This window comes from Dasypus novemcinctus, chromosome 13, assembly GCF_030445035.2.
Source record: "Dasypus novemcinctus isolate mDasNov1 chromosome 13, mDasNov1.1.hap2, whole genome shotgun sequence".
NCBI lineage: Eukaryota > Metazoa > Chordata > Mammalia > Cingulata > Dasypodidae > Dasypus > Dasypus novemcinctus.
Genome location: NC_080685.1, coordinates 31,637,673 through 31,664,187, shown reverse-complemented (window position 1 = coordinate 31,664,187; position 26,515 = coordinate 31,637,673). Strand labels below are relative to the sequence as shown.

At 58.7% G+C, this 26,515-nt stretch overlaps 1 protein-coding gene across 1 annotated transcript in view; it reads right to left on the bottom strand.

Annotated features, from left to right (window-relative positions):
- Positions 1-236: 236 nt before the first annotated feature.
- The window catches only part of LMNA (lamin A/C), a 42,587-nt gene continuing 16,308 nt past the window's right edge, over positions 237-26,515 (bottom strand). The window contains exons 2-13 of the mRNA XM_058309875.1: positions 17,897-18,497; positions 7,280-7,436; positions 5,914-6,039; positions 5,511-5,681; positions 5,219-5,344; positions 4,032-4,252; positions 3,716-3,938; positions 3,178-3,285; positions 2,963-3,082; positions 2,508-2,597; positions 1,470-1,739; positions 237-1,161 (exon numbers count right to left, since the gene is read on the bottom strand). Coding sequence (XP_058165858.1) covers positions 1,135-1,161; positions 1,470-1,739; positions 2,508-2,597; positions 2,963-3,082; positions 3,178-3,285; positions 3,716-3,938; positions 4,032-4,252; positions 5,219-5,344; positions 5,511-5,681; positions 5,914-6,039; positions 7,280-7,436; positions 17,897-18,252 — 1,995 coding nt within the window. The 5' untranslated portion in view covers positions 18,253-18,497 and the 3' untranslated portion in view covers positions 237-1,134. The remainder of the gene's footprint in view (positions 1,162-1,469; positions 1,740-2,507; positions 2,598-2,962; positions 3,083-3,177; positions 3,286-3,715; positions 3,939-4,031; positions 4,253-5,218; positions 5,345-5,510; positions 5,682-5,913; positions 6,040-7,279; positions 7,437-17,896; positions 18,498-26,515) is intronic.

The window sequence follows — 26,515 nt, the reverse complement described above, 5'->3', positions numbered from 1 at the left end:
GGAAGTGAGGAAGGAAATGCGCTCCTTGCAATCTCTTGTCCTCTCCAGCCAGTCTCCAAAGTGCTCTGAGGGCTTCATCTCTTCTTGCCTCCCCCAGAGCAGAGACCAGGCTGGGCGGCCACGAGCACGAGGTGTGGGGTCCACGCGAAGCTCCCGTGTGTGTGCGTGTGTGTGTGCCCCTCGGCCCCTCAAACACACCATGACGCCCACCAACAAAGACCAGACACGACAGCAGCCAGGGATAGAAACAACTAGTGTATTGATTTGGGGAGGAGAGGGGGGCTGCAGATGGGAAACGGGGAGGCAAGGGGCTCCTTAGTGTTTGCCAAAAACCACTGCCATACTCTCTCCACCCCTTCTCAGCTCCCTTCTCTGGGGTGGGGCCCCAGCGGGCTCTCACCCTTTCTAGTAGGCCTCCATCCCCCTCTTCCCCTGCGCCCCACTTGACCTCGACCTCCGGTGACCCAGCAGAGCCCATCCCCCTGCTCCAAAGCTGGGAGAAGGCAGACTCAGACTAGCCCTTCTTCCCCCTCCCAACTCATTCCCATCTCTTGTCTAAATAAAATACAGAAAAAGCAAGCGCAGCTGGTACCTGGGAGAAGCAATGCACCCCGGGGTGGGGGTGGGGGGCAGGCTGAGGAGCCTCAGCAAGGTGTAGTGGGTGGGAGGCTGGGCGTGGGGCGCCTGGCAACGGGCCCACCGAGGAGGATCGGCCAAGGCTCTGCACCTGCCTCTCAGGCACCATGTCACAGGGTCCCCGGGGTGGGGGGGTGGGCAGCAGTCAGGGCAGAAGAGCAGCAACTAGATTCTGTAAAAGCACCCCTTTCCCTTGGCTCCTAGAGAAGCCCTCTTTGGTTTTAAGGCAGACGTGGCGTTTCCCGGGAGCAGGGAAAAGGAAGGGCGTAGAAATTAGGATTGAGATAGATGCTTTTTTTTTTTGCTTGTGTTTTTCCTTCAGTATAAAACCACTGTAGAAAATAACTTCTCTTAGAAAAAAAACAAAACACAGAAGAAAAAAAACCAAAGGGGTACTTTTCTTTGGCTTCGAGCCCCCTCTCCTAGTGCAGAGGGGGGGATGGGCGAGGAAGAGGAGGAGGAGGCCTCCTCCCCACCCCTGCCCGGGCAGGTCCCAGGTTACATGATGCTGCAGTTCTGGGGGTTCTGCGAGAGGAGAGAGAAGGGAAGAGGTGTGAGCGGCAATGCGGGGTCCGGGGCCCTCCCCCAGGCCCCCGGGGAGCAGTGTCCACCCACCCCTCATAGTCCAGCCTGCCCTGCCCTCCAGTCTGGGGCTCAGATGGGAGGGGCAGGATGCAGGAGTGGGCTGCCTAGGACCTTGGGCTGAGGGGAGGGGGTGCCCACTCCCCCGGGCTGCGGAAGAGAAGGCTCCCCCCCACCCAGGCCCGCACTGAGAGCCTCAAAGACCCCGGGTGCTCTGTCTGCAGGGCGTGGAGGCAAAGAGGACAACTCACCTGGGTTCGGCGGCTGGAGTTGCCCAGGAGGTAGGAGCGGGTGACCAGGCTGTCCCCGAAGCTGCCACCCCCACTGCCCCCCACACTGCGGTAGCTGCGCGTGACTGTGACACTGGACGCAGAAGAGCCAGAGGAGATGGATCCGCCCACCTGGGCTCCCGTGCCGCTGCCCGACGCCTTGTCGGCAGGCTGCCCGCACGTGCCGCACAGCACGGTGCGCGAGCGCAGGTTGTACTCGGCGGGGTCCCCCGAGCTGCTGCAGTGGGAGCCCTGGGGAGGAAGACAAGGCTCAGGCGGGACGGCGAGTCTGGGACCGACCACTCAGGCCCCGACACCCAGGCTGCGTGTCCTGAGGCTCCCAGCCACCAGGCAGGAAGGAGGGGAGGCTGGGCCCCAAGAACCAGGGGCGATGGGGACTTGGGGGGCCAGGGGCTGGGAAGAGGTGGGCAGGGAATGCACAAGGGGGGAGAAGGGTACTTGGCTCAGGAGGACTTGGGGAAAAGGAACGGGCGTTGTGGCTTTGCTTCTGTTCTAGCTGTTTTAAGCTTACGAAGGGAAGGGTGACAAAGCAAGCTCGCAGGACAGAACGCATGCAAATCAATGGTGTGGGAGAGCGCGACCAGAGAACCTTCTTGCAGGAAAGATGAGAGAACATGCATGCCACAGAAATGGGGCAAGGACAAGAAGGGAGAAGCATGCAAGAAAAATGGGGGGAGAGAGGCAGGGCTCGGCTGCCCCACGTCTGTCCTCCCGCCCCCTTCCCGGGACACAGATCGACACCCTTGTCCACTGCTCCCATGGGAATACCCCATGGCATCGGGAAGTTCCCACTCCCTTCATTACCAGAGTAGGGTACCCAGACACCTGGGTTCCCTGATCAAGGTACAGGGAGGAGAGAGAAGAAAGGCCAGGGCAGCGAGTGAAGTTCCAAAACATTCTTTAATGAAAAGATTTTGGGCCCGGGGAGGCCAGGGAGAGGCCGCCCCAGGCCTGGCTGGCGCCCGGTGTGGCTCGGCCTCAGCGGCGGCTCCCACTCACGTGGTGGTGATGGAGCAGATCGTCACCGTCCTCGTCCTCGTCGTCCTCCACCACCGTCACCGAGCGCACCAACTTGCGCATGGCCACCTCCTGTCAGGGACACGGGCCGGGGGTGAGGGGGCGGGGGCCAGGGCCACCCGGGAGCCCCCTGTCTGGCCCGCTTTGTCCTCTGCTGTCTGGTGGTGGAGCTGAGCAACTCGTGTCCCCCCCCAAAGGAAGGGGATCCACCCTGGCCCTCGGCCTGTACCAAGCCTCACTGTCTAACTTCCAGCCCTCCTGCCACCGGGGGAAGCAGCTTTCAGTTTGCTCCTGGGTGGGGAGGGTGGGGACTGGGGCTGCACCCGAGAGGCAAGAGAAAGTGACTCCAGGGTGGCTGCCTGAGGTTGAGGGAAGCGGGCCGGTGTTGGCCAGCAGGGGGGCCTGCCCCGCGGAAGGCCGGCGGGCGGCGTACTCACCTCCCCGGTGGAGTTGATGAGGGCGGTGCGCAGGCTGTTCCCGCAGCCCCAGGTGCTCTGCGCCTTCCACACCAAGTCGGTAGGGGGGCTATGGGTAGCCCCGGCCCCTGAAGCCCAGATCTGGGGAGGGAGGATCAGCTCACTCCAGCGCGCCCATCCTCAGCCCGGCCCCCACCCCCAGGCCGCCCCAGTGCCTGGGACATCCGGCCACTCACCGTCACCACCTGCCCAGCCTTCAGGGTGAACTTGGGTGGGAAGCGGTAGGTCAGCAAGGGGTCCTCTCCATTCTGGCGCTTGATCTGCCAATTGCCCATGGACTGGTCCTGCCAGGGAGGGCGGGGAGAGGAAGGTGGGGGAGGCGCATCCGGGGCCAGGAGGTTTCTCCAGCTCAAGGGCCTGGCAGGACCCTCCCCCAATCAGAGGCCCCTGCCCCCAGCCCCCCGCCGCCAGGAGCTGTGCCTGACACCCTTGATGCTTTAGCTGTCATCTTCCCAACCACTCAAAGACACAGGGCCACGACTTATCCCTATGTTGCGGATGAGGACACTGATAACCTACAAGAATAAATCACTTGCCCAAGGACTGACGGCCTGGAAAGTGGCGGAGCCGGGACTGGGGCTAGAGGGCAACGGAGACGCGCTCTCTGGGACTGTGGGTGGGAAGGGGGCTCCTTTCTCCAGATTTGGTGCCTTCATTCCTCGGGTTTCCTCCCCAACCCAGCTGTATTCCGTCAGATCCCGACCGGGGGCTTACCTCATTGGACTTGTTGCGCAGGCGCACAAACTTGCCCTCCTCGTCCACCTCCTCCACGGCCACGCGCCCGCTGGTGCGAGCGTGCTGCGAGAAGCTGCTGCGGCTCTCGCTGGCCTCCAGCTTGCGCTTTTTGGTGACGCTGCCCCCGCCCTGCGTCTGGGATGAGTGAGAGGAGGCTCGGCCGCGGCTGCGCTGCGAGGTGGGGCTGGGGGACAGGCGGAGCCTGCGGAGGGGGGAGACAAGGTGGGGGGCCCGGTGACGCCGATCGCAGGTCAGAGGCCACTCCTAGCCCCTCCCCGCCCTGTCCCCAGCCCACCTCTCCTCCTCGCCCTCCAGGAGCTTGCGGTAGGCGTGGATCTCCATGTCCAGGGCCAGCTTGATGTCCAGCAGCTCCTGGTACTCGTCCAGCTGCTGCTGCATCCGGGCCCGCATTTCCGCCATCTCCCGCTCTTTCTCCGCCAGCAGCCGCCGGCTGGTGTCTCGCTCGCGGGCCAGGGAGTCCTCCAGGTCCCTCAGCTTCGCCTCCCTGGCTGCCAGCTGGGGTAGGGAGGGTGGGGGTCTGGTGAGCTCCCAAGGGCCCCACGTTTTGAGAGGGAAGGATGTGGTAAGGGGTAGGGAAGACCTAGATATGCTCCCCAGGATCTCAAGCCTCCTATCCAAGCCCAGGGCAGGTTCTGTCGGGCCCTTGGCTAGCAACCGCGAGGTCCTTCCCGACACCTCACTAAAATCTCCTGTTCTAAGGTTATTTCCTCCTGTTACAAATGGCACAGCCACCTCCAGTAACATGGAGGTGGGAGGTAGATTTGGCCCAACAGGTAGGTCCGTCCGCCTACCACATGGGAGGTCCAGGGCTCAAACCCATGGCCTCCTGAACCATGTGGAGCTGGCCCACGCGCAGCACTGATGCGCGCAAGGAGTGCCCTGCCACGCAGGGATGTCCCCTGCGTAGGGGAGCCCCACGCGCAAGGAGTGCGCCCCGTAAGCAGAGTCGCCCAGCGCGAAGGAAAGTGCAGCCTGCCCAGGAATGGCGCCACACACACGGAGAGCTGACGCAGCAAGATGATGCAACAAAAAGAGACACAGATTCCCACAGAACACACAGCGAATGGACACAGAGAGCAGACAACTGGGGTGGGGGGCGGGCGGGGAAGGGGAGAGAAATAAAAAATAAAACTTAAAAAAAAAAAAAAGAATAACACGGAGGCTTTTAACACGGCACATTTCGAAGCACTTAATAAATACTCATTTGAGTCTGTGAGTTAGGGAGGACAAGAACCATTTCCATTTCCAAACGGAACAATAGGGGCTCTGAGGGGAGAAGGTCGTAGTGGTGAGAAGATGGTGCCATGGCACAGGTCCTCCGACTCCCAGGCTCTGGTCTGTGTCCTGGGGGCATGTTCTGTCCCTCCCCTCTACCACGCCCTCCTCAAGAAGTCCCCCTGGACTTCCACCCCCGTCCTGCCTGGGCCGGTGGGCACGAGGGAGGGCGAGGGGGTGCATCACCTGCTTCTGCAGCTGGCTGAGCTGGGCCGAGAGGCTGTCGATGCGGATGCGGGACTGCTGCAGCTCCTCGTGGGCGGCCCCCACCAGGTTGCTGTTCCTCTCCGCCGACTGCCTGGCATTGTCCAGCTGGAGGGGAGGAGCCGGGGTTAGGGCTGCAGGGGCCAGGGGGGAGGGAGGAGGACAGCATCGCTGCTGCGGCTTCAGGCCCCGATGCCTGCCCCCACCCGCCTGGGCCGCATGGAACATCCCAGTGGAGGCCGAGGCAGTGAGGGAGCTGGGGCACAGCAAGCACCTTGGCTGAATAGGTCTTCTCCAGCTCCTTCTTGTACTGCTCCACCTGGTCCTCGTGCTGGGCCCGCAGCTCCTGCAGCGCATCCGCCAGGCGGCTCTCGAACTCGCGCTGCTTCCCGTTGTCGATCTCCACCAGCCGGGTCTCGTGACGGCGCTTAGTCTCGCGCAGCTCCTGGAAGGGTCGGAGCCAAGACGTCGAAACTGAGATCAGCACCGGTTCCTTGGAGACTGAGAGCCCCAGTGGCCCAGCTCCCTGCCCTACCCTGACCCCACAAGCCACCGTCGGCCCCGCTTTGAGGGCTCGGGCAGGAGAGTGCTGTCCACCGCTGACCCCCAGACCCCCCGGACGCAGGTCTGCCACCTCCCAGCCCGGCCCTCTGGCCTGCCAAGCTCACGGTGCCGACCTCGCTGTAGATGTTCTTCTGGAAGTCCAGTTCCTCCTTCAGGGTCTGCAGCCTGTTCTCAGCATCCACCCGCCGCAGCATCTCATCCTGAAGCTGCTTCTTGGCCTCACCCAGGGCTGCCTCGAGCTGAGGAAGTGGGGCAGAGGTCGGAGCCGGAAGGCAGCTGAGAGATGGGCTATTCCATCTCTCACAGGTGAGGAAACAGGCCCCGGGGGACTCAGGTGGAGGTCCTGGCCTCACTCACTCACTGTAACCACTCTGGGTGGGTGCTGGGCCCCTCCCACCCCCATAGGACCTCCTCCTCTACCGACTGCTGTAAAGGAGGTAGGTGCAAAGTAGAGAGGGACCAGGGGGGAAGGAAAGGAACCACAGTGTGCCTGGCGTAGTGGTGGTGGCGGCGGGTCTGCGAAGGCCTCCAAGAGGCTGAGACCTCTTGAAGGCCGGGGCTGGGGGCAGGGGCAGAGGCACAGAGATCTGAGGCACGCATGTGTTCTGAGATCTTCAGGATGATTAGTACTGCCAGAGCCTGCAGAACAGGCAGGGAGAGGTGGCCGGACAGGGAGGCAGGGCCTGGATCAAGAAGACAGCCCCCCTGCCAGGAAAAGAACCCTGAAGAAGTCTGAGCAGGGGACCACCTTTGCTGAGAGTTTTCACTCTAGAAAGCACAGGCTGGCCTGCACAGCTGGGAGGGACTGGGGGAGGCACAGAGCTGGAGGCAAGGGGCCCAGAATGGCCCAGCCTCGGTTTTGTAGGAGACCCGCTGGCATAGCCTGGCAGAGCCTGGGAAGGGAGAGAGCCCAGGATGGCAGCTGGGCAACTGGTTCTAGTCTTGGCCCTGCTCTGAGCAGGTGAGGCTATAAAATTGGAAATAAGCCAATTTCTTTAATTATGTTTCCTAGCTTGTAACACGAGAAGTGAGAGGCGAGACTAGATAGCAAAGTGCTTTGAAAGTAAAAGCTACACTCTCCAAGTAAGGCCTTATTCATGTGCCTCCCATGTGTACTTAGCCATCAGCTCCTGTGGGCTCTGTGGACGACCTCCAGCTCCTCTCCTTCTTTCCAGAGAGGTCACAGGCTGTTCATAGGAGGGCCAAACCGGGAGGGACTCAGGGTCAGCCACACTTCACTGCAGTTATAGGGAAATGGCTGTGGGTTCTTAGAAATTCACCTGTGCTCTGCCAGAGACCTTGGACAGCCAAGGAAGGGTGAGATGTGGTCTGGTGGGGGAAATGATGCTAGGCAGGTAACTGCTACCGTGTGACAGGTCAGGCCAGGCACTTCCTGGGCAGACTGGGATGGAAAGGTGAGGGTGCGTGTGCTTGGAGGGGTCCACTGGGGTCCCGGACGGGCCTCAGGGAAGGCCTCACCTTGGCCACCTGGCCGCGCAGGTCATGCAGCTCGCTCTCCAGCGTGCGCTTCTCGCTGAGGGCGGTGCTCAGGGCCGCCTCCTTGGAGTTGAGCAGAGCCTCCAGGTCCTTGAGCCGGGCCTGGGCGGCCATCAGGTCTCCCTCCTTCTTGGTATTGCTGAAGAGAGGGAAGCGTGGGTTTAAGAGAAGCCCATTCCCTAGAGCGGGCCCCCGTGGGGGGAGGGAGGCCCTTCCCTGAGAGCTGGGCCGTGGGACCCGGCTCTGCTGTCCCCCCAACTACCAGGAGAAGGCAGCCCGGTTTCGGCTGGTTTGCATCTGCCCACTTGCTCCCACCTCCCGCAGGATCCCCGAAAACCCCCTTCCTGTTCCTCCACCCTTCCCATGACTCAGGGCTCAGGAACGTGCCTGGGGCTAAGGGCAAAGCTCCATCCCATGATGCGAATGCTTTTCCCTCTCTCCCCTCCCATCCCTTCCCTAGAGACAGGGGCACCTTTGTCTCCTGCCCCTTCCCACGCTGCGGGGCCTTACACTCCTCCTCCCTGGGCTCCACCCACCTTCCGCCCCCCCCCTCTGGGGACTCAGACAGCCAGGCTCCCAGCTCTGGGGTCCGTGTGACCCCAAGGCTTCTCAATTTGAGCACTCCTAGTCCCTTTTACACCGCTGGGACTGCGGGGAAGGCAAGAGGCGCCCCGGGGGGCCACGGATGAGGGCAACCAGGGGCGCTCGGACCCAGACTGGGCTTTCTGGTCTGGGCAGGGCAGAGCGCGTCCAGCTGGAGCCTCTTCTGCCCCTCAAGCTGGGTAAAGCTTTAGCTAGAACGGGGCCCCTGCTTTAGCTAGAACAGGTCCCTTTTTACTGGATAGCAAACCGGAGGGGTCATGTTTTCTTGAAAACCTCCCGGAATCCTAGGAACTTTCCAGTCGTTCCGATCCCTTCACAAACATCGTGTGAGAGACGGCAGTAGACCCAGGGAGCCTGGTCCCAGCTGCCATCTGTAACTCGTCACTCCTTACGCATGAGCCCACCACAGCAGATGGAAAAAAGGAAAACCAGACGTGGGCAGGGGGGGAAATCTATTCTGGAAAGGAGAAAAGCAGCTCTGCCAACATTTTTCCCCTGCCACAGAAGCCCTAAGCTCAGGAGACCCAACAATTCCCCCTGAAGTGAGATAGAGAAGAACAGACTTGAGAAAGGTCTGGAGGGAGGGGGTCACCTTCCCCCAGCGGAGGAGATTCCAAAAAGGGAGTCTCCGCTGGGCCAGGAGGGGGACCGAGCGATGTCCAGAGGGACAGGGGAAGGGCACGAAGACCGGCGGGAGCTCCCTAGGCCTGCATCCTCGCTCGCTCCAGGCAGCTGGCCACACCTCAGAACAAGTTATTTAATGCAAGTGTCTGTCTCCTGCAAAAAGAAGCCCTTCCAGACCTGGAGGATATCTCCCCTCCCCTGTCTCAGTCAGAAAAGCTAAAAATAAAGTCAAAACCAGGCTCAAGTTTTGGCTGCCATCCGGCCCAGCCCCTGGCTGGGAGCACAGCCCCAAGTTTCCATGACTTCAGAACTTTTCCGAAGCTGAGGCAGCTACAAGGGGGAGGAGGGAAGACCAAGAAAAACCGCTGGTAAAACGAAGCGACGCGGTGGACATAGATTCCGAGCCCCTTGGGCAGACTCCAAGGCTGGCAAGGGACTTCCCAGAAGAGGCCTCCTTGCCCCGAAGGCTAACGGCCGTGGCTGGCAGCACTGCAAGGCAGGGGAAGGACCTCAGCTCTCAGAATTCAGAGAACGAGAAAGAGCTCAGAGTCGGTTCAGCTCAACGCCCTCCTTTTACAGCTGAAGAAACTGAGGTGCAGAGGAAGAAGGCGACTGGCCCAGTATCTAGCACGGCCGGCCAGCAGTAGGGGCAGGGTTACAGTCACTTCTGGCTGTTGGCCCAGGGCTCCTCCCCCTGCACCTCATCACAAGGTCCAGAAGCCACAAGGTGCCTTCCTAAGCCACATGCCCAGAGGAAGAATGGAGACGCTGGCACAAAGCTCCCCGGCCCAGCCAACCTGCGCTGGGAGAAGCAGGAAGGAGCGACAGGATGGCTTGAGAACACATCTCAAGGGCATCTCTTCCCTCACCCTGCCTCCTCCCCTGGCCTCCTCTTTGACACCCAGACGAGGAACTCCAGGAGTCTTCCTCAGAAATACCCTTTCCACGGCAGTGCCAGGCACTGTCTGAGGAAAACAGAGGTGTGTGGTTCCTGCCTTCTGGGAGCTGACAGTCTGACAAGTACAGGAATTTTTCTTTCCGTCTAACCTTGTCACCTCCTCCTGCTCCCAAGGGTGGAGGTAGCAGTGGTGGCGGTGGTGATGATGATGATGGTAGCAGCCTCCTATGTGCCAGGGGCCGCTCTACACGTCACCACACTTCACTCACTCAACCTTCACAGCTACCCTGTGAGACAGGGCTAGTACTATGTGGTTGAGGAAACTAAGGCACGGAGAGCTATGGCCAGGGTCCCACAGAGTTGGAACTCAATGTAGTACTGCTCCAACACATGCCAAGCTATGTGGCCTCCTAAAAAATTCAGGGCCCTATTTTCCTTTTCCCTCCCTAAGGCTTTGACTAACACTTGAAAGAGATGCGATGAAAGGACTAAAACACACCCTGCAGATGAGGGGAACCACGAGCAGAGGGAAATGGGAGCAAGGGCCTCTGCGGTTTCCTTCGGGGGAAGAAGCCACTATCACCCGTGGCTCATGACTCAGACCGCAGGAGGCTGTGGCCAAAGAGCCACACACACTCCTAGAGGGACGGCTGGGGTGCAGAGCGCAGCACCTCGCCTACCACCTCCCCAGTCTTGCCTACCCAGTGGCTCCAAATGCCATTCCGTCCCTAGACCGGGTCCCGAGTCCTAGCAGGGACCCACAGCAGGCGCTGGCCCCACGGTGGTGTTTGGCCCACGGTAATGCTGCCCGTGCCCCCGAGTCCATCAGGGTCGGGAGAGCTGGGCACGTGCTGACTGCCGTCCCCCCGCCCCGGGGTTGGCAGGGAGGACCGGGTGGGGCGAGGGAGGGGAGCTGGGAAGGGTGGGGACCAGGGGCTTCTCAGGTGACTCATTCTCAGGCAGACAATACTCGGGGGCAGGGGTCGGGAAATCCTCTAGTGCTCACAGGGGAGACCCTGGCTGTGCCCGCATCCTGCTCCAGGCCCATGGCATGCCAGTGGGAGGGACTGGCTCGCCCCCTTGCATCCGCCAGCTTCTCCAAGCTCAGGAGCGGCTCCATCCCTGTCGCCTTGTGAGGGAAGAAGGGCTGGGCATCCTGTTTCTAACTCTTCCCACCGTGGGCAGATCTGACCTCAGAAAGAGGTAAGAGATTGGGGTGGTGGAGGAGAGAGTAGCAGAGAGGGAAAGAACGGGGGAAAAATGAGAGCTGGGGGCTGGTGGGTTTGTGGCGCAAGGCGGGGGGGTGGGGTGGGCTGTGAGGCTTTGGCTGCGGGGCCGCTGAAGGCCAGGACTCTCGGGGCTGCTCTGGGGAGAGAAAGGTGCTCAGCACAGCAGAGGGGCTGGGTGGGCACCAGGCCAGGCGCTGGCCCGCCTGCTGAGTCACCCGCCTCCGCCAGTTCCGATGCCAGATATGGAAGCCAGGGCTGGCCACGGGCTGTCGAGGGCCCGGTTGCTGGGAGCAGTGTGCAAGGCCCAAGGGAGAGGCCCCCATTTCCTCCCCGGGCTGGGAAAGACATTGAAAATAACGAGTGGGAGGAGCTGCAGGGGGAGGGGGCGGTGGAGCAGCTGGTCCAGCCCTGCAGGGGCCCCTCAGACCCACCCTGGGGCCCCCCCACCATGGCAGCCCTGCCTCACCGGCCCTCCGTGTTCCCCATGGCTGGAGGTGGGAGAGAAGACAAGGGCTCCGAGCCGGGGGCATTTCCTGCCTCGTGGGAAACGGCGCCCCCTGTGGCCGGGCTGGGCAGGGCTGGGTGGGTGGTGGGAGGCTCTGCCCTCAGGTGACTGCGCCCCCCAGCCCCCCAGCCCTCCGGGTGGTCTAGACTTCCGCCCAGGCTGACCTCGTGCTGGGCACCCGGGCATCTCCTGTGGCCATCCCAAGCCTGCCTGCATGTTCGTGCCACCCCTCCTTTTACTCCTGCACCTCCTCCCCTGCAGTGTTCCTCCTCTCCCTCGTTCCCGCCATTTATCCCAGTCCACCGCCTTCTGCCAGCTCAACCACCACCGCAGCCACCACCCCACTCCCCGTCCCTCCCTCCTCCAGCTGCCTCTGGCTGGAGCCAAGGGTGCCATTTGTTTTACCTCTTGGGTTTTTTCTCTCTCCACTGGTGCTGTGTCTCAGGGCTTTTTCTGTATGTCCCCTGCATGCCCTAGTCTAGAGGTAAGTTCGTATGCTCAAGGCTTCTGGAGGGACCCCGTCCTGGACCAACTCCTGCACTTTTACAGAGGGGGAAACCAAGGCCTGGAGAGGGGCGGGCTCACTCACTGAAAACCTGCCCTCTGGGTAACCTGAGGACACTCACAGCAGACAGGACAAACCAGGGAATGGTGGGATGCACGTGGGGGCTGCAGGGAACAGCGCAGAGAGCCCAGGAAGAGGGCCCGGGAGCCGCGGCGGCCTCTGCCTCTCCTGCTGGGAGACACCCCAGCCGGACAGTGATACCTAGCGAAACCACCACTCCCACCCACCCCAAACATCACACGCACCCATAAGCGGGTGCGCAGCCAGGAGACTTAACATTCTCTCCACCCCAAAAGCTAACTAGCGCTTGTTCTGTGGGCTGGCCTGTGGGTCTGCCATCACTGTCGGGTAAGGGCAGGGTGTGGGAAGTCTTTCATCCCCAGACTTCCCCACAAGGAGGGGGCAGGTGTTCCTAGTGAGCCTTCCCCAAGCCCCATCCTGTGAAGTTCTGGGTGTCCCTCCACTACGGGCCACACCCAGCGACCCCCCCACAGAGGCACACGTGTGCCCGCAGCCGGGCCAGCCTGCTTCTGCATGCCTCGCTTGGGTGTAACACCACCAAACGTGCCCCGGTCTGAGGCCTCTCAGATCCCCTTCCAGGGCCGCCGGGCTCCCGCTGCCACCGCTCCGCTCCGCCCTCCAACCCGAGTAGAGCCAGGTCTTGACTAGAGTCAGAGGCAGCGACTCGGGGGGTGGGGGAAGCTGCCGCTGAAATGGGGGCTCGGAGGTCTGTTTACATGTCCAGACGAGGGCAGAGGCGCTGAGCCTGGCACGGGGCCAGGCCTGAGTCACAGCTGCTGGGTGTATCAACGTGGCATTGTGCAGAAGCAGAAGCCTGGGGCCTGGGGTCGGGGCGCTGTGCACCCCGGACACCGGGCTGCTGGCCTCCTGAGCAGCCGCCCCCTGCAAGGTCCCCTGCCAAACCTCACTCTCCAGTCTTCCGGCCTCTCTCTCCAGAAGTCATTTTTGTGTTGTCACAAAAATGCAGGGGGTGGGGCCTGGAGATAGACCAAAAGCAGCAGAGGTACCGGGGAGGGAGGGAGGCCCTAGAAGAAGGTAGAATGTCTCTCCCGATGGAGAGAAGAAGGCCACTGGCCAAAGGGAGGGGCATTTGGGGGGGGGAGGAATCCCCACAAGAAGCCAACTCAGCAGCCCTTTCTTAGCCTCTCATCTGGTGGCTCAGTCATTAACCCTGACAACACCAGGAAGGGGAGAGAGCCACACCTCAGGGTCAGGAGAGGAAGCGGGGGAGGACCTCGGAGGTCTGGTCCCACTGCATTCCAGCCCAAGGAAGATGCAGCCCTCTATCCAGCAGCGCCAGGGCTTCGCCAGCAAGGAGAGTCCCAGACAACCTCGCTCATCGGCCTAGAGGCTGGACCCTTTAAGATGAAGGGTCTGGCTCCCCTGGGCCGGCCCTAAAGGGACCCATGTGTCCTGTTCCCCTTCCGTCTGTCCCCCACCAGATTCAGACCCTCATCCCTGGCTGCAACCCGAGCACAGTTCTCAAGGAAAGGCCACCCCTCAGCCTTGACTTTCCCGGCGGGACAAGCACAGGATCTCCCACTCGCTCTGCCCTACACGGTGACGCAGCTCCCCTGCCAGGCCCGGGATCCCAGCCAGAATTAGTCCTGGCTTCCACAGGCAGGATTCCGCTTCCTCTCCCACAGAGGGACAGGGGGAGCCCCCTGCCTCCTTCCCAAGCCCTGTGCCCTCCCTTAAGGGACTAAAAAGGGCCCAGAACGTCTCACGGCCCAGCCTCAGGTTGAGGAAGCCAGGGTGGGTGCAGGAAGGGTGGCAGGTGGGCAGATCAAGGTCGCCCTGCTCCTCCTCTGGCTCCAGGCTTGTGCCCTCTGCTCCTGCCCAGCTGAAAACAACAGCCCTACCCTTTCCTAGGCCCTGCCCGCTAGCACCAAGCATGGGTCAGAGGGAGTCCCCTTCTGTGCTCACTCTCCCTCTTCCCTATTTCACGATACAATCCTTTCCTCCTAGCAATGAAACAAAGTCTGAGCCAAGAGAGGATGGCATAACAATTAACCATTTCTAATAAACTTTTTTTTGAGAAATAGAGAAGAACATTAGTACTTATAATCCCACAGGTCATGGGAAATATTTCTGTTGAGAAGACCATTGGCTATTCATTATTTCTCATTAACTGTAATTGATTTTAATAGTAACAGCTTGGTATTTTAGTAGACGGTTTTCTCATTTTGTGAGTCATTGTACTACTTTGGAAACTTAGGGATCTCTGGAGACCTGCTGCTCTAACCCCCTTTTTTCTCTTTCTTTCTTTTTATTGTTTGTTTTCATTCTTTTTTTTTTTCTTCTTTTATAGCTAAAGAAATCCAGAGAAGGAAGGTAATTTGCTCAAGGCCACACAGCAATTTAGTGGCAGAGCCAAGGCTAGAACTAAGGACACTGAGATTCAGGACTGTTTCTACCATTCCATGCTGCCTGGCAATTTTTTGGTAGACTAACCTGACTCTTATTAAGCATAGGAGACCCTCCCCAAAGACCCTCTCTCCGGACATCTCCAAGCATGTTAGAGCTCAGCCTGTGTCACCTTCAGTACAGGTGGCCTGAGGTAGGAATACGATGAACTGCCTGAGTGTCTGGGCCTCTGAGCCAGACTTGGCTGCTGCAGCTGCTAGAGATGATGAGAGGCTGGGAGAGGGGTGGCGGGGAGGGGAGCAGAGGGCACAGTTGGTATGTGGACTGGTATCTTCGACCAGTTGTCTCCCCAGCTGTCCCTGGCTTCAGTCCTGATACTGAGCTACTGTATCACCGAGAACAGGGCTGGGAGGGGGGGCACTGGGCACTTCCCACCCAAAAGTCAGGGTCTCAGACTCCTGGAGGCCAGGGAAGGGCCAACCAAGGGCACGAATCCCGGGAAAACAATCACAGCCCTAGCGAAGAATTCTCTCGTGTGTTTTTCTTGGGCTCCTTAAGTACTTCTCAGGCCCCAGGGTTAACAGCACCTTCTTCTTCCCATTTGGATCAGAGCATGGACTTCAGGGCAGGGGAATGGGAGAGGTGACACCAGGTGAAGGCTGGGGCCCAGTATCTCCAAAGCCCTCACCCCATTATCCTAATGTCTCTGCCAAAGGGCACAGCGTCCTTTGGAGCTAGGTAGAAAATTCCCAAGTCAAGTCCCAAGACAGTCTCAAGTCAGAATCACCAGCCTTTCATAGCCTCCAAGCTCTGACTGTCTCACAATGCAAGACCTGGCAGGGTCCTGGGTCTTTCCAGGTACAGGCTGGGGCACGGGCTGTTAACAGGCCCTGGTAGGACAGCAGAGCGGTAAGGTGCCTCTGATTCAGGCTGCAGGAGCGGGGCTCAGGCCCCAGGCGCTGAGCCTCTAGCCTCCACCCTCAGAACCCCAACCTGTGCTTCAAGCTGGAGAAGTGAGGTTTAGTGGTCAGAGCACATGACTGGGAGCAAGAGAGCCCATGCTCAAGTCCTGGCCCACTCCACTCGTTGTGTGACATGGGACAAGCCTCTACACCTCCGCAGCCTTTGCTGTTCTGGTCCTGCCCGGAGCCCGCACGAGCCTGCGCCTGTGCCTCCCTGCCCATCCCCACCAGGCTGTGTAAGGCGGGCCATCCAGGAAGTCATTGAGCACCAAGGCCTCGTCTGGGGGGAGAGTGGGTAGAGGCGCTTCTGCTTTGTGGGTCTGGGATCTCCCCACTTCTGAGTCAGCCTTCCTCTGTCGGCTCCGCATGGGAAAGCACAGACCCCAGCACCATCCTGCAGCCCAAGCTCTCGATTCAACTCTAGAACCACCTGTGCACATTGCCCATCTAGAACCCCGGCTCCAAAGGAAGGAGGCAGGGAAGAGACTCCAGAATGTAATGGGGAGGGGGGTAAAAGACACAGGCCCTTGGGCCCCCATCTCTTCCCTATAAGACATCTGCTGCCTCCACCCTGTCTCCTGTTGTCTCTTGTAAAGCCAGGGTGGAAGAGAGGGGGGCAGCATCTGAGTCATCCACCCAGCTGTCCTGCCTGGGGTGGGGCCCAGTTCCAAGCCTGCCGTTCTCAACTTCCCCATCCTCCCCACACTTAGGTATCCAAATCCCACCTGTTCCAGTGAGGAAAGTATGGGGGTGGGGGTCAAAGGGTGTTTCTGCTGGAACCCTATGGCCCAGCCCAGTACCCTGGAGTGTGGTTGAGGTACCCAGGCAGGGCCAGTGTCACAGGGTCTTACAGGCAGCTCCGGATCCCAACCCCAAGCCTGGCCTTGAGCTCCCAGCTCTAATTAAACATTCAACCGGGCTTCGGTGGGAGGGGTTGAGGCACTGCCTTTCCTCCTCTCCCAAACTCTTCCTTCTCTCCACTTCTCCACCCCATTCTGAGCACAACAGGTACAAAAGGGAGCAACAAAGCTTGCTTTTTCTACTGGGGACCTAGAAGGGGACAGACACCCAGTCTGAGCCCCCTCTGTCTCCACCCCCACCTCCCATGCGCCTGAGATCCAGGTGCGCAACACCCACCCCCTTTTCCGGAAGCCCAGCCTCCCCGGCCAGGATCAGTGGGGGAGAAGAGAAGCAGGTGGCTAAATATAACAAGGCACGCTCCACCCCCACGTGCACACACACCCGCCTGGTGTCCCAGGCCTGGACAGCTGCACCAGGAGGCCGAGCAGACAGACTGGCCTGGCCCGGTTAGGCTCCACTCGCCCGTTCCGCCAACCAGTGCCTTCTCCAGAAAAAGATACAGCTTTGGTAGTTGAGTGGCCTGGTTGAGAACACTAATTCTCAACCAGTGTGTGTGGGGGGAGGGGCTGACTCCACTAACTTGTCTCCTGTTTGTCCTGCTAACTAAATTATTCATCTCACTAGGGGAAAAACAGGAGTAATCCCTTTTAACAGAAATAAAGGTTCAACCAGTCTCCTCAGAGAACTTCCTTCCACTCGATTAGAAGGGTGATGAGATCTGGCCAAGTCCACATGGGGAGTGGGCAGTGAAGGAGTAGAACCCCCGTAGAGAGGATCTGGGAAGAACGTGAGTTTGGAAAAGATGACATAAAGGGAGGGGGAAAGCCAAACCCACAGGTCCCCATCTCCCCACCCCGGGATCTATAAGCACCTTAAGTGTTTTTTGGCCTGGGTCTTCATAGAGGTAGGGGGAGTGGGGAGAAGGAAACCAAAATCTTGAGGAGCTGGGAGATGAGGGACTAAACTTCCAGGCTCCCAGAGGCCTTTTTCGAAAAGAGGGTGGAGCAGAACAGGGCGGGGATGGATGGGGTGGGAGTGGCCTAAAGCTCTCAACAGCTGGATTTCAAAAATGTCGCTGTATTCCAGCAGTTTAATAAGTCAAAGATCAAAACGTCAGAGACTGAGAGGATGTGCCAGAGCAAAGACTGGCTCTGGCTGGGATGGAAGCGGCTCACCCCGAGGGAGGGCAGGACAGAGACCGAGGCCCTCCCAGAGACCAGGCAGAGCACAGCTTCCTGAGGTGGGAGCCTCTGCCCTCTGTCTCCCTCCCTCCCTTGCACTCCCGAGCAAGCCGAGGGCTGTGGGAGTTGCAGGGGAGCGGCTCTGTTGTAGGTGGGCCTGCCAGAGCCCAGAGAGGTCCCGGACATGCAGGGAATGAGGCAGAGCTTGACTCTTAGGAGGACCCCAGGAAAACGTCATGGCAAGGAGGCCACCGCCATACTCCTTGGTCACTTCTCTCCGGCACCTTTAGACATCTGCCAGCTTGGAAGCTCTGTCTTAACAAGTATCTGTGCCCAGACCCAGGCTGGGCAAAGGTGGCACCGTGCCACGCCGGCCACGAAAGTTCTAACAGGACCTTTTCTCCCACTCCAATATGTCCTGCATGTCCAGATTTTTCAGACCAGGCAGGGCCGGATCGGCTTTCCTCAAGCTCCTCCCCTAGGCTCCGAATGGCTGGCAAACCCCACCCTGACCAAACGCGCGTCTGGGGCAAACCCCTATTGGACCCCGATGACCCCACCATTCATTATATATCTCCTACCCTCACCCAAAATCCTTCCCCCTCCGTCCTAGTCAAGACAATATCCCTAGGCACCGCCAATCACCCCCAAAGGGCAGTTCCGGGGAGGGAGGAGACTGCATGACAAAGTTATCAGCCGCCGGGAGCCCTCCCGCTCCCTTCCCGGAGCCGCCCGTCCGCCCGCGCTCTCCCGCCGCGCTCGCCGCCACCTGGGCGCACTCACCGCGCTTTGAGCTCCTTAAACTCCTCGCGCACTTTGCTCAGCTCCAGCTGCAGGCGGGCGCGCTCCTTGGCCACGGAGTCGAGAGTCTTGCGGGCATCTCCGAGCTCGGCCTCGTAGGCGGCCTTGATGCCGGACACCTCGCGGCTGACCACCTCCTCGGACTCGGTGATGCGAAGGCGCAGTCCCGCGTTCTCCGTCTCCAGCGAGCGCACCCGGTCGATGTAGACCGCCAGGCGGTCATTGAGCTCCTGCAGGTCCTCCTTCTCCTGAAGCCGCGTGATGCGGGTGGGCGACAGCGGGGTGGAACTGGCCTGCGCCCCGCTGCGGGTGGCGCGCCGCTGGGACGGGGTCTCCATGGCCGGCAGGGTGGCAGCGCTGCCCGAGGGGCAGGGGTCCCGGGAAGGGCGCGGAGCTCGGGCCGAAGGACAGAGGCTGCTCGGGGTCAGAGCACGCCGGCCGGCTGGCTCTGGGCTTGCTCCTGGCAGGCGCGGGGATCTGGGCCGGACGCTGTCGGACCTTGGGATCCGGGTTGGCTAGTGTGGACGCGTCGCTCCCGTGAACACTCTGAGTCACCGGCGCCCGGGCTAAGGCTCTAATAGGTCTGGGGAAAGGGAGGAGGGGCCACTGCTCTTAAAGGGGCCGCCACATACCCGTTGGGGCAGAGGTGGAGCGGTGAGGGGGGAGAGGACAGCAGGAGGTGGTGGGGTGGGGCCCCTCTCTCCCGCGCACCCCTGTAAGCTTCCCCTCTTGGTTTCTGCCTGCTCAGCGGTGCCAGCTCAAAGCTTCCCCCACTCCCTCTCTTACCCTCTGGAGTAGAGGGTAGAGGCCAGGGGTGACAGTGGATGGGCAAAAGGCAGGGGGAAGAGGGGACTGGGGGCAAAGTGAAGGGAGGGGAGGGTCTAGGCAGGCAGCACTGGAATCCAGGAGAGTGGGGGGAAGGGCTGAGGCTGGCGCCCAGCAGGGTGACTCACCCGTCTTCTACCACTGGCTCCCCCCTTCCTCCCCATAGTAATGGTGAGTCACCCTTTGTCCCCCCCACCCACGTGGGCAGCCCATTCAAAGCTGTATCTCAGGATGGCAGGGGTGGAGTGGGGGAAGGAATGCCTGGGTTTCCCTGGGTGGGCAGTGAAGTTCTGGGTCTTGAGTTCCCCCACTCCCTCAATCTTGAGGCAAGATCCAGGAGTTTGGGGTCCCTACTTTCCTGTCTTCAGCACCTATTTATTTCCCTTCCAAACCGAGCATTGAGTGTTAGATCCAAGCAATACCCCAGTCCCCCAGAGAAGGCAGCTGCATGTCCCCAGCCCGGGCCCTCTTCCTTTGGCCCAAGCAGTTGGGAAAACAGGCTGCCTCGGTTCCTGCCCCCATCAGTCCCTTTCTTCTCCTCCTCCTCACCCCACCCAGCCAAGCCTAGGACTGTACTTATTTTTTTTTTCCAAGACTGTACTTATTTTATTGGATAATTTAAAACAGATACCAGAGCTGTGCATGCGTTCATCACGTTGCCAGGACACCAGGTCCTAGATTTTTGTGGTTCCCAGGGGGGGCCTGAAAGGGGGAACAGGGCCAGGGGCTGGACAGCCAAAGTTGGGTCTTGGACCCAATTCTAGTCAAAGGTGGGCAGTGAGGGTAGGGACGGCAAAGGCCTCCACCTCCACTTTCCAGCCCTGCCGGCTGCAGAGGCCAGCCTGGCACTCTCCACTCCTCTCTGCCCAGGTCCGATTGAAGCTGGCTCTGGGGAGGGGACCAGGCCCCCTCCCAGGTCAGGAGCAGCCAAGTCCCCAGGCTTCCCCACCCCTGGAGCCCGGGGGACCTCACCAGGGACCCCTTTGATCAGGCTTCTACTCCTTTCCCTGATTCCTGACCTGGCCCTGCCGGCCACTTCATCCTCTCTAGGAGGTGCCCCTCTGCCAGCCTGCCTGTCCCGATGCCTCCCACAGCTTATTATTCCCTGCTGAGGAACCCGGGAAATTAAATTATGTTGCTAACTCCTACAGCTCCAGGATATTAGGGTTTCTGTAATACACAAGGCAAGCAGGGCTGGCCGGGCCCTCGCTTCTGGGTTCTGGAGCTGACCTCACATTGGACAAGGGACTGTAGTGGGACTGTGGCAGGGACTCTGGGTGTCCAGGAAGGGGCACTGGGGAGGCCCCCAACTCTGTGAGGGCGACTGGGCAGTCGGGCGAGCATCCACCTCTGTGGTCTGTCCTAGAGGACCCTGGAGGGGACCCTGGCTTTGCTTCCTCTCCCTGCAGCCCTCTGCCCCAGGGCGTGGCACCCCACCCTCCACTTCCCAGACAGAACAAAAAGCCTTGTTCTGCTTCTCCCTCTTCTGTTCCCCAAACTGGGAGCAGAGGCGGGGTGGGTGAGCCAGTGAAACGTGAGGGACCCAGCTCGTGATGTTCCTGCTGCCTCAGCCCCCTCCCTGGCACCGAGCCCCCCCTCTGCCCCACCCAGCTCGGGACTGGCTTCCCCTCCTGGCTGGGGAAGAAAACCGCACTTAACTCTTCCTATCCTGGACCTCCCCATCTTTGGGGCAAGGGGCAGGAGAAAAGAGGGGCTTTCCCCCCACATTTCAGTCTGGGCTCTTTCCAAAGGGCCCCCATCACCACCACAAAAATGGCCTCAATCCTAAATCTGAACTTGAAAGCGGACCTCTATCCTGAACATTCCGTCTTAACCCTGGACCCCAAATGCTTTCGGTCTGCTCTCCTCCTTCCAGAGAATGGATCACCTGTCCCAGGAGAAGCACCTGTCCCATGAGAGAAGGGGAGGCCAGATGGACCTGGGTCTGAGAGGTGTTGGGGTAGGAGGAAGTTGTGCCTGGTTGGAGACCAGGTCCCCATCCTGCCTCCCACTTGCTGGTGATGCTAGCTCTGCTGCTCACTGCTTGGGGACTGAGCTCCTAGGTAAGTGTGCAGAATTCTGCACAGCAAGCCAGGGGTAATGATGCCGCTCTGCTCGCCCTTGGAGGGGCTGCCCCCTGGCTGGGAAGGCAGAAGGACAAACAAGAAGGGTTAAGGAGCAGCATAGGTCTCTGAACTGGATAATGAATTACAAACGAATCCCAGGTGGTTGGAGAGTTAATGAATGATCTCAGAAGACGGTGGGGAAAGTTTGGGGAGTGGCTTGGGCAGTGTTTTAGAGACGAGTGACCTTGGTAGGAGGTCCTCCTCTGTGCTGCTATAGCATTCTGGGCCTCTCCCTACACACACACACCCTTTGGTGAGCTCCGTGAGGGACAGGAAAGAGCAAGTCTTGGTCACCTGTGTCTCCAATACCTGGCCCAGTGTTTGATACACAGTAAGTGCTCAGTGTTTCTTGAATGAACAAATGTCCTGCCATTTTTCAAGTGACTGTGGAAGAGTAATTTCACTACTTTCAGCCTCTGTTTCCTTGTCTATAAAATGGGGATGCTGTGGTAATGTGCATTTGAAAGGAAGCTCTTTGGAGGAAGTAGATTTTATAGAGTTTGCAGAAATGCCTTATAACATAGTGAATTCACACAACCAATCCAATGTCCACAGAGGAAATGTGAAATGGGTGTGGGAACGGTAGCCATGGGGGCTGCTGGGTGTGGGGAACGGGAGGAAGAGATGAGATGTGGAGGCGTTTTCGGGACGTGGAGTTGTCCTGGATAGTGCTTCACGGACAATTACGGGACACTATAGATCCCCCCAGGGCCCACTGGATGGAACGTGAGAGAGTCTGGGCTATGATGTGGACCATTGACTATGGGGTGCAGTGATGCTCAGAGATGAACTTACCAGGTGCAATGGATGTATCATGATGATGGGAGAGAGTGTTGCTGTGGGGGGAGTGGGGGGCGGGGGCGGTGGGGTTGAATGGGACCTCATATATTTTTTTAATGTAATTAAAAAATAATAATAATAAATAAATATTAAAAAAAAAAAGAAAAAAAAAATAACATAGTGAATTCAGTCGTTCAACAAATATTTACTGAGCACTTTCTATGTGCCAGACACTCTTCTAGAAACCAAGGATATAGCAGTGAATAGAACAGACAGAAATCCCTACCCTCGCGAGCCAGCATTCTAGTGGAGGGAGTTGCACAACAAAAGACTAAATTATAGTTTGTTAGAAGATGGTAAGGGCTGTGGCAATAAAAATATAAAGCAGGGCAATTAATTGATTTAAGCTCTTTAGAGATGACTACATATTTTCACTTACATTCTCTAGCTTGGTCCACAAAATAACCAGATGGGTTGGGAGATTATGTCCCTGTTTTACAGATGAGGCTCACTTTCCCCAGACCAGACGGTAAGTAACAGGCAGAGCTCAGAGTCCGGACTAGACACCAGGCAGCCTGGTTCAATCCAGGATGTGCTTCACTTGCTTCAGGCTTCAGCCGCCTGGGCTGGATGCTGGGTGTGCTGGGTGCTGGGTGTGCGTGGGAGGTGTGGGGGGTGGGCGGGGGCTGGGGAGAAAGCCTGTATAGGGGTGCAGAAGTGGAGAAGAGCTGAGGAAGGTGTGCGGCCTGGCCCGTCGAGGGGTGCAGGAAGGCACTAGAGGTAAGGGCAAGAGATGGAAGAGGAGGCAGGAGGGAGAAGAGGGGGATGCAGGCATGGACCTGCGAGGAGCTCGGGTGCAGGGTGGGGTTTGGGGGAGCGGTAACTTGCTGGCAGGGGCTGGAGGTCAAGAAGGGAAGAAGGGAGGCACAGAGGCCAGCGAGGAAAGAGGCATCAGCCTTGGGGCAGCGTCAGCAGAGCGATGAAACCCAGAGAGATTTCAGTGAAACTAATAAAGATCACTCTAGGAAAATTTATGGAGTGCATACTCTTGTTAGGCACTAGGCGATTTGCATTACCTTGTTGAATCCACGAAATAATCCTATTATTAGTGCCATTTTAAACAGGTGAGAAAACTGAAGCCCAGAATAAGGGCAGAATTTCTCAACCTTGGCACTGACATTTGGGGCCAGATCTTTGTTGTTCCAGGCTGTCCTGTGCACTGTAGGATGTTTAGCAACATCCCTGGCCTCTGCCCACCAAATGCCAGCAGCCCTCTCATCTCCAATTACGGGAACCAGAAATGTCTTCAGACATTGCCAAATGTTCCCTGGGGGGCAAAACTGCCCCTGCTTGAGAACCACTGGTCTAAGGTCTAAGGTCATAGGGGTAGCAGCAGAACTGGATTTTTTTTTTTTTTAGGAGGCACTGGGGATTGAACCCAGGACCTCATACATGAGAAGCAGGTACTCAACCACTGAGCTACACACACTCCCAGAACTGGAATTTTAATACAGGTTGGCCTGGCTCGAATCAGGCTATAATACTGGACAGGTGGGAGTGGGCGGTAGGGGGCTTCAGGTGGGATCCTAGGCCACCAGGGAGCAGTTTTTCTCCCTCAGGGTGGCAGGAAGGGTGACTCTTTGGAGGAATGTCTGAGGTGTAGGGGTGATTTAGAGATCCAAGACCATGATTTGGGAATCCCTTTATAATGAGTTTCTTGAGGGAGGGTCCTTATGACTCTCCCTTTTGAGGCCAGGGTCTGGCACTAAACTGTTGCTGAATGCTTAGTCATTCATGCACAGGTGACAGTCATAACCTTGAGAGGGACAGAACTTGCCCATTCTTTAAGCGGTTGCCCTGTGCCAGGCACCTGACCTGGGACTGGGTGGAGATGCTCCATTTAAGCTTCACCTCGACCTTACGAGGTACGTATTACCTGCATTTTAAATGCCAAGAACCCAAAACTCGGAGAGGTTGAGTAATTGGCCTGGCTAGCACAGCTGAGTATTCCCGCTGATTAGCAGAGGAAGAGCTCTAAGCAGGAGCGAGGGATTTACAGCCACGTTTAAAACCAGAGAACCCCTCATTCAAAGGAAATCTTATTTTAAACAGCCCAGTATACTCAATGACAGAGGTAGAGCCTCTCCGATAGGGGAAGGGGGGCCCAGAGGGCAGCCCCTTACCCCACCCCAGGGTTCTGAGGAATGAAGTTAAAACCCTTCTGAAAATTGATAAAGCCCCTCTTTACAGGTAGGCTTCTCAAGGGGCAAGATTTATTCAAGGTCGAACAGCAAGGCAGGGCCACGATGGAACCAGAATCCCCATCCCCACTACACAGGAGACAGGACAGCACTCTGGACAGATTTGAAGGTGCTTCTCCACCTCGAGGGACTGGCGTCGGTGTTCGCAGGACGCAGGAGGCTAGAGCCAGAGCCCGCCGCCTTCCTGCACAGCTCCAGCTAGGCCGGAAGGGCAGGGGTGGCTGAATAAGGAGAGAACCAACCCCTCTCACCCCACACCTGGGCAGGTCTGACCGGTGGCAAGGCTTTCACAGTCAAGATCAAGTAACCCTCTCAAGACCCTGCAGAGCACAGGGCAGGCCCCATTACCTCATTTTACAAATGGGCAGGTGGAGGCGCAGGCAGGTTAACTGATTTGCTTAAGGTCACACAGCTGACATGTGACAGAACCAGGCTCCAAGCCCTGGGTTTCTGCCTCCAGGTTAACTCTGCCCCAGCTCTCTTCAGCCCGGACCCCAAGGATCCCACCCCAGCAGCAAAATCCTCGAGTCTCTGTGGAGGAGACCAGTTTCCCACATTGCAAACGCCTCTCCCCTGCCTCAGCTGGGCCAAGTTAGCGTCCACCTCTAAGTCTCCGGCTCTCTGAACTTCAGGCTCCTGTCACAACACACGCCAGCCTACAATCCAGCCAGACAGAAAGCTGGCGGTGGACAGAACAAAACTCAGCAGAGACATCCCCTTCCTCTCCTCTTCATCCTCCAGCTTGGACCCCTCACCACTCGGTGGGGCCTGGGGGATGTGATGGTTAGGCTACTGTGTCAATTCGGCCAGGAAATTGTGCCCAGTAGTTTAGTCAAGCAAGCACTGGGCTAACTGTAATACAAGGGCTTTTATGGACTTTAGTCACTTTGACTTTACTGCAGTGGTAAATCGTAGATAGCTGGTTATAATTACATCAATCAGGAGATTGCCATCAGCACTGAACAATGCTTTATCCAATCAGTTGAATGCCTTAAAAGGGAAAGTGATCCCAGCATTGCATGAGAATTTCCCAACTAGTCTTTGGACAGCCAAGGTCTCCCAGAACTCATCAAGAACCTTCACTGGACTTTCATCGGAGCCCCTGGTTGCACCTGCCTGCGCAACGTGGACTTGGGTATCCCCATCACCACGTGAAAGACTCTTATAATATCGCATACTATTGACATATCTCTTGTTGATTCTGTTTCCCCAGAGAACTCTCACTAATACAGCTGAGGAGAGGGAAGGAAGGTGAGGGGCACCAGCGATGTGGGCCCGGCCTGGGTCCCTAGGCAGATGAGTCGGGGGCTTCCAGCCCAACTCCAGCTCCGGCGGCCGGGTTGCCCCCACTCACCCGTCCCCAGCCCAGAGGCGGGCAGCACGGGCTGGTCTGACGCAGCGCCTGCATGTGGGCGGCTGTGTGTACGTCTGTGTGTGGTTGCTGGGGCCTCCCCTGACTGCTACAGGGGGGTTTCCTCTCCCTGTTGCCAGGGAAACAAACAGAAGCGCCACAACTCCAGGGCTGGAGCTGGATAAGAGACTGTCTCGCCCACCTCCCCAGCCCCCACTTCCAGGAAATGAGGCAGAGAAGGATTCCCTTTCTCCTTCACTTCCTCACCCAGGCGGGACCAAAAGTGTGTGGGGCTTGAAGGAGGGTGGCCAGCTGTCCTGATGTGCCCGGGACTGAGGGGTTTCCCAGATGCAGAACTTTCAATGCTAAAACAGGCACAGCCCGGGGACAAAGCGGGACCACTGGTCACCTTACCGACAGCTTGTTCAGTTTTGTGGGGAGGCCCTCTTTAAAAATATCTTCTGCAAGTTTTACACAGACATATGACCATGAGGAGACGTTGGCAGCCTTAGGCAGGGCCTGTGCTAGAGAGGGGCCCTGGAGCGTCACCTGCATCCACCCCTGTGCCCTGCCCTGCTACCCTCTAGCTCCTCCGGGTCCCCTTTGAAGACTCCCTGCTGGCACTCCAGCCAGAGGGGAATCAACTGGGCAAGCGGACTCTCAGCCAGGAGGGCATGGTCAACCTGCTGGAGATTTCCTGATGAATGGGGTGGAGCCAGGGCTACTTTCTAGAAGAAATGGCTGATTATGCCCAGGGTTATGCCAGGCTGTCCTCCTGAAGGGAGGCCCTACGGGATGGGGGAGGGGGTGGGCTTGGGCCAGCGCCTTGTCTTTCACTGTCTGGAAGCTGGAAGGGAGAACTTCTTCCGAGCTGGGAGGAGACTTCAGGCCTCGTGCAGCCCCACCCCTCATTTCTGGCCCTACATTGGTATAGTTCCCTAGATTCCCCCGTCCCTCTACCCCTATGCCAGCCCACAGCCCTCCCCAGAGGAGCACACTCGGGCCCTTTTTGCCCAGTAAGCTCAAAGCTCACAGGGCACCCTGAGAGCCCGCCTCACTTTGGCCCCTGAACCGAGAGCTCTTCATTACCGTGGCAGGTAATTGCAGGCGGTGGGGGGGGGGGCTGGCTGGGAGGAGGAGGATGCAGAGGCTGAGGCTAGCAGCTTCTCTGTCTCCGGCCCGCTCAGGCCGCCCAGGGCGGGGCCGAGGGGGCATCTGTTTCCTCTTGGCCATGATTCCCTCATTCTACCCCCAGAGG